The 12,136-nt window shown below is 35.6% G+C and overlaps 1 protein-coding gene across 2 annotated transcripts in view; it reads left to right on the forward strand.

Annotated features, from left to right (window-relative positions):
- The window catches only part of LOC126354477 (ABC transporter G family member 23), a 303,072-nt gene that overhangs the window by 254,839 nt on the left and 36,097 nt on the right, over positions 1 to 12,136 (forward strand). For both annotated transcript variants that reach the window (XM_050004183.1, XM_050004182.1), the window contains 3 exons: positions 286 to 493; positions 4,265 to 4,442; positions 10,223 to 10,338. In XM_050004183.1, coding sequence (XP_049860140.1) covers positions 286 to 493; positions 4,265 to 4,442; positions 10,223 to 10,338 — 502 coding nt within the window. The remainder of the gene's footprint in view (positions 1 to 285; positions 494 to 4,264; positions 4,443 to 10,222; positions 10,339 to 12,136) is intronic.

Raw genomic sequence — 12,136 nt, forward strand, 5'->3', positions numbered from 1 at the left:
AAAATACAGTGTATCACATACTTCAATAGAAGCATAAATTACATATTTAAATAGCATTACTTTTTTATCAAATTGTGTGTATTGTAGCACATGCAATGAAGCAGAACTAAGTGTTTTGACATATGTGAGAGCAAAAAGTTTTTCTACACACCAAACAAATTAGTTCCTTTGAAAAGAATAATAAATAATACTAAATAATTATATTTCCTTATCTGATTTCCATCCACAAGATTTCAAACATATGGCTTCATAAACTAACTTGTATTTACCAAATTTTTTTTGCAGGTTTATGGCATTCTTATTTGGTTTGCCTGTTGTAGAAACTGCTCTCTATTGTCTTACAATTGGACGTGACCCAGTGGGATTACATTTATCTATTGTTAATCATGAGCTCAATAATACTATGGATCCATGCCCAAAACATGAAGGTTGCAGCTATGAACTATTAAGTTGCCGGTATCTGCAGCATCTTTCGAAACGAGGAGTAATACTGGTAGGTCAACTGTAATTTCACTGTCTAGAACATGTGTTTTCTGAAGGACTTTTGCTGCAGAAATCGGTTATTCTTCAGTACTGGAAATGTTTACATGTGGGCAACAGCAAGGATATTTCATAATCAGATAATTACAGATCATGCTGACTGTGAGATTGAAAACTTTTTAAACATGAGATTTGAAACAAATTACAGTTTAAATAGCAAATAATACATGAAAAAACAAAGTTAACTGGTATTCAAAAAGGAGTTTGTACCATACACAAAATTTGTATCATAATCTGCAACTGATGTTGTCGTGTATGAATCTGTATCTGTAACTTGACTCTGACACTTCACAACCTTACCACAGTGACATTTATTTTTCAATAAATTCCAGGGCAAACTTGTTTCAGTGTCATTCCAAAATACTTGTTTTAATCTGTTGATTTGGGAACCATAAGCAAAAGTCTAAACAAAATGTTGTAGTATTCTTCCTTACCTTTAGTCATAAACGTCATGTCATTATGAAGGAGGTAAAAATAACAAAATAATAATATTATATGACTTGTGTCAAACCTTAAGCTGCTGGCACCAGACATTTTCAATTGTTTCAACACTGTGGAAACCAATACTATTTCCGTGGATGGTATATGTAATATGTTTACTTTCTGTGGGTGAAATCTCTTGAAGGAAAGCCAAAAGAATGAGCAGCTTCAGGGTGAGGTACCTTAGATTACATGACCATGTATACAGTTCTTTGATTCCTATCCATGACTCCACGCTCTCTGTTTGTAAGAGAAAGAAATGGAAGGATATGGTGACATCAGAAAACTAAAAATAACCTAAGTGGCAGAGAGGTCCATGAGCTAGTCAGGATAGGAAAGGACCTGGGAAAGTGTACAGGAATAAATATGTATAGATGAAAAGACAGAAGGAAGTGTACAGAAATTAATATGTATTTCCCTTGACATGTTGACTGACACTGAGTAATTGCAAATGGTCTAGACAGGGTTTTGACAAGCTGCCCTATTTTTTCTGAAGTAAGAATTATGTTTTGAAAACTTTTCTTTTTCTTTTTTGTAGTACATAATAAAAATTAGATTGCACTGTACAGTAACCAAAAAATTCTTTGTGATCACAACTAGAAATATTAGTTTGTGTAAATTCTGGACATCATATAAGTGATCCACCAATAACAAAGGATTTTCTGGAAAAACCCTAAGTACAGCTGTTCTGTAGGACTCATCAGCTCTGTTAATTCTGGAGAATGATAACAGTATGGCAATACAGCAGCCCAATTGTTAATTGTCAATTGTATGGCAGTTATATATCACCTTAGAAATTCAAACAAAATATGTACATAATTTAAAAATTTACGGACATCTTATGTATGCAATGTATCATATCTTCTGCAATGTGTAAGAACAGCAAGGGGTTTCCAGTGTAGGAATTTTGAGTGCACTCTTTTAACAATGTGTCTGACAATCTGTCTTGGGGTGTCACAGATGTGCCCTGCAGTTGTAGTCTTTCCCCATCTGTATAGGAGGTTACCTCAAAGCAGTCCAATAAATTTTATCTCTGCACCAAATGGAAAATTTGAAATTAGAGCTTTTTAGAGTCAATGTTTTTTTTTTATAATTGTCAAAGAGTGAAGGGAAGAAATTGGCAGGTGCAGAGACTGCAGCTCATTAGCATATAAAAGCAATATATCTTACATTCCTGTAACCCTCCCCTTTTTCCCATACTGGCCTCATCCTTCATTAGTCCCTGTCTTTTACTCCCTACCCCCTTCTCTGCTCCACCTACAACACCACAAAGCCATCTATTTCACTAATGCACTCACTACTTTTTTCCCCTCCTATATTTCTCTCCTTTTCCACTCCCCTACACCTATAAACTTCCCAACTGCACCTAGCAGCCCTATTCTGTCCCCACCATATCCTTGCTTTCTCCCACAAGCAGGACTGCAACCTCCCCCATCCTTACCATGTTGTCCCTAGTTTCCTCCTTATCCCTACCACCCACAGATTGCTTCTCCCATCAGGCCTCAGTGGCCAGACACAGTGGTGATATGTTTGTGAATTGTCTTTCGTGTGTGTGTGTGTGTGTGTGTGTGTGTGTGTGTGTCCTATTTTAGAAGAAGGCATTTGGTTGAAATCTCAAATCTATAGCAGTCTTTATGTTTTGCCTGTCTGTGACTCAACATCTCCTCTATATGGTGAATAGCAATCTATATTTTTCACAATATTGTCATTAAAGCAGGCGTACTTTTGGAGTTTAGTAAAAACTGAATAAAAAATATTATCACAATTCATTTTAACTTGCATATCGAAGATTCTAGGGGTAAGATTTCAGAGCGTCATCACAGAAAATTGATAATTACGATAGATATGCTTCTTCATGTAATAACTCTAAATGTACTAAAATTACAGATTCTGTTGTGAGCTCCTTTACTGCAAATTATTATGGCAGTGCGTTGAATTACTTTTAGCAATAATCTGTGATGTACTGTCCATCCAAAAAGTTTTGAGAAAGCTTTATTCCTAGAGTATAAGCAGTGTCTTTGCAGTGACTACAGACTAATTAACATGGTTTTAAGAACTTTCTGTGAGTTGCACTCAAGTGAGGAAGACTATGTAGAACATCTGAAGCATTAAAAAACCACCATCTTAACTTTTCTTCACTTTTTATCACTCCTGTCTCCAAACTTTTTGGACTGATGGGGTATGTAAATATTAAGATTTTTATCTACTGTTAATGTAATTTTAATTTCTCATGTTTGTATGTTGTTGTCTGACTTCACATAAATTTCAGTAAGTTCTCTTATATGTAAATTATTTATCAGGGAGGTGATGAAACTGTCTGACTAACTATGGACAGATCACTACTCAGGAAAGAACAGAGGTGCTGAGCAGTAGATCTGTGTGTGTGTGTGTGTGTGTGTGTGTGTGTGTGTGTGTGTGTGTGTGTGTGTGTGTGTGTGTGTGTTTTCTTTTTTATGTGACTATTTCTACTCATCACCACTACTATTTTGTGAGAAGTGATCTATCCTCACATATAAGGGCAGTCAAATAAAATGAAGACAGATGGAAAAAAGTATGTGAACTATTTATTATTCCAAAAGTAAACATGATAGATGTTAATACATTTATCACACCAAGTGACATAATGGCCAATGCCTTCATGAAAACATGTTTGTGGTTTCCTTTGTGGTTGCCTACAGAACCATGATTATGCACAGCTGTGCACCTCGTTGACTGAAGCAAATTGACAGCCACAAATGTCTTTCTTCAGGGCTACAAAAATATAGGAACTGCATGGGATGAGATTGGGGCTGTATGGAAGATGTGTAAGGGCTTCCCAGTGAAACTTCTACAGCTTACTCAACACAACATTGGCAATAAATGGGCAACCTGGCAATCTGGGAGGCCCTCACAGATCCTCTGTAAGTTCCCAATCTCTACCCAAGTGATTTTCATCTTTTTGGAGTCCTGAAGAAAGGCATTAGTAGCCACTGATTTGCTTTGGGCAAAGAAGTGCTCATCTGGGAACAATCATGGTTCCATCGGCAGCCACAAACATTTTTCCATTAAGGCTTTGATCTTTTTGTTTCACAGTGGGATAAATGTATGGGTGATTACTTTCGAAATAATGAACAGCATACTTGCTATTTGTCCCTCTGTCTTATTTTCATTTTACTGGCCCTTCTATAAATTATATGTTTTCCTGATTTTTCCATGAACATTAGTTAACTTTCTGCAACATTAAATGAATGAACAATATTCCCAGGATCCCTATGAAGATTATGATGCTGGACTTTATGCTGTCCAGAATGGACATGCATGGGGACTTCTTGAGTTTGCTTCTAATTTCTCTCATAGCCTTGTTAAAAGGATTAATGAAAATCGGGAGGCTGAATGGTATGAATTAGAAGGCAGTGATGTAAATGTATGGATGGATATGTCAGGTGAGTTTTCATTATTCTTGTATTTCCTTTATTTCTGATCAAAATGATCATAATAGGCAAATGCAAATGTTACAAATAATTGATTGGAATAAACAAGAAAATATGTGTTTGTTAAATCTTATTCTTAACATACCAAAAATTGCTTAAGTATTATCATTATCTGTCTTGTTTCTGCATGCAGATAATATCAATTTTTGCAAGATTTTTGTTTCACTGTTGTTGCATCTTTTTCACTGAGCTCTCTGATCTTCTTTTGTTAGCCTCACTCACTCTTTTTTCTCCTTGTTTGTGTTCTGCTGTCACCTTGTCATTAGATGCTTTCTTTTACAATTTCCTGAGATAAGATGCTTTTGTCACTACTGTAATTGTGTTCATTTGTACTTCAGTATTTTTAATTTGTTGCGTGTTAGTTCTATATGTTTGTGAAAAGAGCTTTTGACAGTTTCTGAATGATCAGATTTTTTAGATTAGTATTTTTACCTTTATCAAATAATAATTTATTCTATCTGAGAAAATTTGTCCAAGTTTATAGTTTAATATCAACTAAAGAAGAACTTTCACTGACCTAAGCTCACAAAATGATGATTATTGGTATGAAGACACACAGACTTCAGTACAATGAAGCTGATTAAGATGAGAAATTTTTATTGTCTTGCATAGAACTGGTGATTATGAACACTGGCGGCAAAAATGAAAAGGGATAATTGGATGGAAAAGCAGAAATACTGAGAACTCAAATAAACAATTTGTTGGAGAAAATAGTTTTTGCTGAGCAAGAAGTCACTTAGAAGATTAATGAGTAATATGAATGATCCTACTGCTGGATCACTTAATGTTTTGAGTCATTGCATTCAAAGAAAGCTTATAAAGGAAATACAATAAGTGGAAGGGAGTTGAAAAATATTTTACTGTATGTTCTTAGGTGAATTTATTCAAAATTGTCATTTCAGTGACTATTAGCAAAACAAAGCTTACACTGCAGTAACAAGAATTTATTATAAGTAGAAATATTCATGACTGAGCAGCACAGCAGAAATATATACTGTGTAAAATAAATATATCATTGTGCCCTGCAGTGTAAATTATTATGAAACTTCCTGACAGATTAAAAACTGTGTAACAGACCAGGTTTCAAATCAAAACTCTTTTCTTCCATGTGCAATGTTCTTACCAATTACATTTATTGAGGCACAATGCACAATCTACAATCACTGCTTCAACCACAGTACCTCTGCCCCAGTTTCCAAACTTTTACTTTCCTTATGCAAACTTTCTGAAAGTAGGAAACAAGTATCATTGACACTGTAAATGTAGGTTGTGAGTTGAGCCTCAATAGTTCAGTTGGTAAGAGCATTACCCAGAAAAGACAAGAATCTGGGTTTGAGTCATGATCTGAAACACAATTATAATCTAACAAAAAGCTTTACATGTCAGTAGTTTAAGCAGGACAGAATTGAATATCCACATGTTCTTTCTTCGATATATAAATAAATAAATACATAAATAAATAAATAAAAATTGAGAGACAACATATATGTGAAAAGTAATTTGTATAGAAATCGTATGAATCATGTACTGAAATGAGTATTGGGACAGATATGAATATGTACTGTCAAGTAAAAAGTGAGATACTAACTGTGTATGGAAAGCACTTTCAATTCGTAAGACAAATAAAATGAGTCATTAATAACAGGAATTTTATAAAGGTATTTAGAGAAATAGTTGCCATATTGTCTAACATAATCAGCAGGCTTTACAGCACTCAATGTCCACTAGTTCACAAGGTTGCATGTGCTCTTCATAAAAATATTTGTAATGGCACATAATAATCTTCCTTTTGCCTTCTCATTTTCATTCTTATCAGTCAGTGTCTGATCCCAAAAATTTTATTGCAAAGGGCAAAACAAATTGAAATTGGCTCTACCAATTCTGGCGTGTGGCTGATGTTTCGGCACCTAAAATTTATTGTCACACAGTGTACTCTTCATGTATACAGCCACATTAGGCCATGTATTCTCATAGAGCACCCATACCCAAAATGAGAAGAGATATCCACAGTAGTCTGATCCCATATTCTGATCCCATAACTGCCTTCAATTGCTTTACCAACGTGTTACTATAGTGAGCTATAGGCACAATTAGGCCCTTCTCCTGCAAGTACACCAATATAGGGCCATAAAGGTCCTAAAGATCATCAGCATGACTTTACTAGTTGGCCCCAGATCATAAATTTTTTTCCCAGACTTCCATTATATTCATTGTTTCTTATTCTGTTGTGCTTAATGGGACTTCCAGGATTCATCATCTGACAAAATATGATCAAGGAAAGCATTTACTTCATGTACGTAATGATCAAATTACTCCTGGGACCTTGTCTGCTCTACACACCCGTGATCATCAGGCAGCTTCTTTGGTACCCAACAGTTACACATTTTCACGTAGCTAAGATTGCCATGAATGATACTGTATGCAGATCTGCAACTGTGGTGGAATTACTTAGCAATTTCACAAGAGTCACATTTACTCAGGTCCACAGTTATTGATAAACATGGGAGATGTTCCCATTACACTGCCTGTAATCAAGCTGTCATTAGCACCTTATAATCCTGTGTGTTTCATGTTAGAGGTTATAGTTCACAAATTTTCAAAGTTCGATTTACGCATGTACCAGGTCCCAAGTTGTCACCACTATTTTTTTTATAATAGGCAATATACCCTCACAGCAATTGAGTGTATTTGCAATAAGAGACATGTACATGATATTACTAGGAACAGTGCAAACTATCTTAAGTCCATTTCTCCAATCGAAATTCCGTCCAGGTTATATCAGTTATCCATATGTCACAGAATCCAGCAGAATAACACTGTAGCCAATATGACAACATTCATATTATGCTCTCCACAGATATATTCTAGCATATGATTCCACCTGTCAGATTTTACCAGTGACATCATATTAGACCCAAAGATTCAACAGACACAAGATTTCAAAATCGTGACCAATACCTGCAAATGTTTCCAAGGTGCTGAAATGTAATCATGAATTATAGAAACATGGGACTTCTTAATAATAAGTATACTAACATACCATCATTGGAAAATGTGATTCTGGGTGGGGAAAAATTAGTGTAATGACCTCAGAATTGCTGTAAAAGTAAAATATAGAAACTGCAACTGAGAAAGTAACAAGATACAGCTATAAATCATGAAAATAACAACATATAGAATCAACAAGTAGAATTGAGCAATATAGATCAAGCAGAGAGTGCAAAACCAAAAAATAAAAAATAAAGCCTAAAAGAAATAGCACTAAAAACATAACAAAATCATGAAAATAAGAAAATGGAATTGGCAACTAGAATTGAGCTATATAGTCCAAGTACAAACAGCGATACCAAAATAGTAAATCCCAAAAGAAATTGCACTACACACCCGATACAAAATCAGGAAAAATAGTGAAACATGGGATCAAAAATTAGAATTAAACTGTACAGTTTAAGTAGGCTGAGTGATACCAAGAACTTAAATCCTCAAAAAAATTGCACTACGTACCTAATAAAAAATCCCCAAAGCTAAAAAAACCCAGTACTGAAGAAATAAGTTCAAGTGTATACAGGTAACATAATGAAAACACCGACAAAAAAAATCAAGTAGTTGGTTGGAGACACAACACTGTTGTTACAGGTAGTCTGCAAAAACAGTTGATAGTTGCTGGCCTCTGATGAATTGTGTATATGATTCGGGTTAACCCCCTCAGCATCAGTTAAGGCCTGAAGATGGTGTACCGAAGCATCAAAACTGACAGCCATATAATAAATAACATTGTAAGGATGGCTACAGGTGTTCCATTTTATTACCTTATATTATGCTCTTCACCATGCTTTCCTTCCCAAAACAAGACTCATCTTCTTCCAGTACGACCCCCAGTCAGTTGCAATTGCAACCTGTATCCTCAATTATTTTATTGATGTGTTCCTATCTCTGTCTTCCTCTGCAATTTTTACCCTTTACAGCTTCCCCTAGTACTGTGTGGTTATTCCCTGATGTCTTAACAGATGTTATATCACTCTGCCCCTTATTCTTGTCAGTGTTTTCTCTATATCCCATTCCTCAGTGATTCTACAGAGAAACTCCTCAGTCCTTATGTTATCAGTCCACCTAATTTTCAACTTTCTTCTGTAGCACCACATCTCAAATGCTTTGATTCTCTTCTTTTCCAGTTTTCCCACAGTTCGTGTTTCACTACTACACAATGCTGTGCCCCAGAAATACCCTTTTTGCCAGTCTAGTCTGTTTTTTTATGTATTCCTTGCTGTGCTGAACACAGGTTATTTTGCTTCCTAGGTAGCAGAATTCCTTAATTGTGTCCTTCTTATGACCCCCAATTTTGATTTTAAGTTTCTCACTGCTTTCATTTCTGCTACTTCTCATTACTTTGTCATTCTTCAGTTTACTTTCAGTCCATATTCTGTACTCATTAGACTGTTCATTCCATTCAACAGATCCTGTAATTCTTCTTCACTTTTGATGACAACAGTCGTGTCACCAGCAAATCTTATCATTGATATCCTTTCACCCTCAGTTTTAATCCCACTCATGAACCTTTCTTTTGATTCTGGCATTGCTTCTTCAATGTATAGATGGAACAGTTAAGGTGGAAGACTACATCCCTGTCTCATGCCTTTTTAAACCAAGCACTTTGTTCTTCATTTTACAGTCTTATTGTTCCTCCTGGTTCTTGTAATACTGAATATTACCTGTGATCTCTGTAGTATACCCCTTCTTTTCTCAGAATTTCAAACATCTTGCTCCACTTTACATTGTTGAACACTTTTTCCAGGTAGACAAATCCTATGAATGTGTCTTGATTTTTCTTCAGTCTTGCTTCCATTATCAGCTGCAACATCATAACTGCCTCTTTGGTGCCTTTACCATTCCTAAAGCCAAACTGATCATCATGTAACTGATCCACAATTTTCTTTTCCATTCTTCTGTATATTATTCTTGTCAACAACTTGGATGCGTTAGCTGTTAAGCTGATTGTGCAATAATTCTCATACTGGTCAGCTCTTGCTGTCTTCAGAAGGGGTGGATGGTATTTTTCTGAGAGTGTGATGGTGTATTGCCACTCTCATACATTCTACACACCTATGTGAACAATTGTTTTGTTGCCACATTCCTCCCATAGTTTTAAAAATTCTGGTGGACTGTTATCTATATCTTCTGTCTTATTTTATCTTAAGTCCCCCAAAGCTCTTTTACATCAAGTCCTCCCTCTCATAGAGGCCTTCAAAATATACTCTGTCCACCTATCTGCTTTTGCCTCTGCATTTAACTGTGGAATTCAAAAACTATTGTTAGCTGATGACACAAGCATACTTGTAAAGCTTCCAAACTGAACTAAATCACACACAGCCCACATAGCAACTGACCAGGTGTACGACTAGTTTATAGCAAATTGGTTCATGTATACCTGTTAAAGTGAGGCAGCATCTTCATTGACATCATGAGATTAAAAATATCCTATTCCAGATTATTTTACTGTAGAACAGTCTGATGGGAATAGACTTCATGTCATAAGGCAACAAAGTTATCCACTAGACAAAAAATGTGTTGTGTGTGTGTGTGTGTGTGTGTGTGTGAGAGAGAGAGAGAGAGAGAGAGAGAGAGAGAGAGAGAGAGAGAGAGAGAGAGAGAGAGGAGAGAGAGAGAGTCAGTAAATAAGTAAACTAAGAAAGTGAGTTAGTGTAATTGTTATCTAATAAAGAGTTTTTTGACAGATCAGCAAATTGGTAATATGCTTAGGAGGGATATGGTATACTCCTTAATGGATTTTTCACAAGATATACTTTCTGCCTGTGACTATAATCCACATCTTGCGCAAACGCCATTGAAGGTAAGTGTGAATCCAGCCTTCAAATTAATAACAAACATGGATTAAGTTCTGAAGGTTTAATACAATTTTATCAGTTTGAATCCTACATTCTTCACCAGTTGAACCTAGTAATCTACTCAGTAGTTAACAGCAAAAGAGAAAAACCAACTGCTTCACCAAACAATGGAAAGTTTGGTTTGGCAAAAAAAAGGGGGGGTAGGGGGAGATAGGTTGCTACTCACCACAAAGATGACATGTTGAGTTGCAGACAGGTATGACGACAAGACTGTTACCCACTTAGTTTTTGGACAAAGCCTTCTTCAGAAAAGAAAGGAAGACAGTCACACATACTTACTCAAGCAGGCACACCTCAAGCACACATGACAAGTCTCTCCAGCTGCTTTAACTGGACTGCTAGCTAAGGTGGCCAGAGGTAGTAGTCATGTGTGTGTGAGGTGTACCTGCTTGTGTGAATGCATGTGTGTGACTTCCCTTCTTTCATGAAGAAGGCTTTGGCTCAAAGATAAGTGTGTAACAGTCATGTCATTATGCCTGTCTGCAACCCAACATGTCATTTGCACAGTGGGTAGCAGTCTATCCTCTTTCAAGCAGCTTCACTAGCTATACCAAAACAGAACTCTGAGTGATGAAAGACTGCAATACTTTTATTCATTCTTCTATGCTTACTTTCTTTTTAAAAGAAGAATTTGAAACAGATGATGTGTGTCTCTGTGGGTATTTGATACTTATACATTTTTTATTATAATTATGAGAAAACATCATGTGTGTCATGGAGAAGACAGCATATCATGCAAACTGGGAAACACTGTATCTTGATAAATGAAGACCAACAGCTGTTAAATGATTCTTTATTGAAATGAGCAATTTCGCCGTTTATAACTGTATCATCAGGTATTCATTTGAATTGGAGAAAAAGGGGAGGGGGGAGAGATGTAAAATAAAATAACAACATTGTTATACCTCAAGTTAAGAAAGGATGTAAAAAATAATGAGTAAAAATACTCACAGTCTATTCATATCAAATGCAGATTGGACTTAAATGGACAACCTAACATTCTGAATAATATTAAAATAAAACCTCTCTCAAAACAATTGTTGGCAGGTAATAAAATCAGCAGAGTGATAGAGTTGACTGCCCCAGACAGGAAGGCATCCTACAATAAAAATTTCAAGATAACTGATACCATAGGGTCTGAAATTCAAAATTTGAAAATATGGAATTAAAATGAAGGTAGTTAATAAAAAAAGGTAATATACTAGATAAACTCACAATTGGTAAAGCAACATGTGTGGCAGCAGCGTAACTGGTGCACAGGCAGAAAAACAGATCAGATAAAAACCACAATAAAATGGGAAACTTAAAATAAAAATGGAGCATTAATAGCCAATAAAGGCAAGTTAGGGTGGAAGGAGAGATAGAGGAACAGACTAAGCAAGACACTGAAAAACAGAAGAGCGATATTAAGAAACTTTCCAGAATGTGAAAGAAAGTAGAATATCAAAGTAAAGAAAGAGCAAATATTGTATAAATGGGTGCACAGAAAACAATACCACATTAACAACATATAATTTTCATTTCAGAAATGGATAGGCTACTCTGCAAAACAATCTGTGGTTAAATTCACCAATAAAGTTTCACCAAAGCTGCACAAAATCAAAGTTAATATTGGTATTTTCTGTAGCTTTCAGAGGGAATTTAGTTGTATAAATCATAGAAGCCCCTTTTGTTTGGAAATTAATGCCAATTTTACTCTTTTACTTCAGCCATAACCTATCTGATTCAAGATTTTGAGCAACT

This window comes from Schistocerca gregaria, chromosome 3, assembly GCF_023897955.1.
Source record: "Schistocerca gregaria isolate iqSchGreg1 chromosome 3, iqSchGreg1.2, whole genome shotgun sequence".
NCBI lineage: Eukaryota > Metazoa > Arthropoda > Insecta > Orthoptera > Acrididae > Schistocerca > Schistocerca gregaria.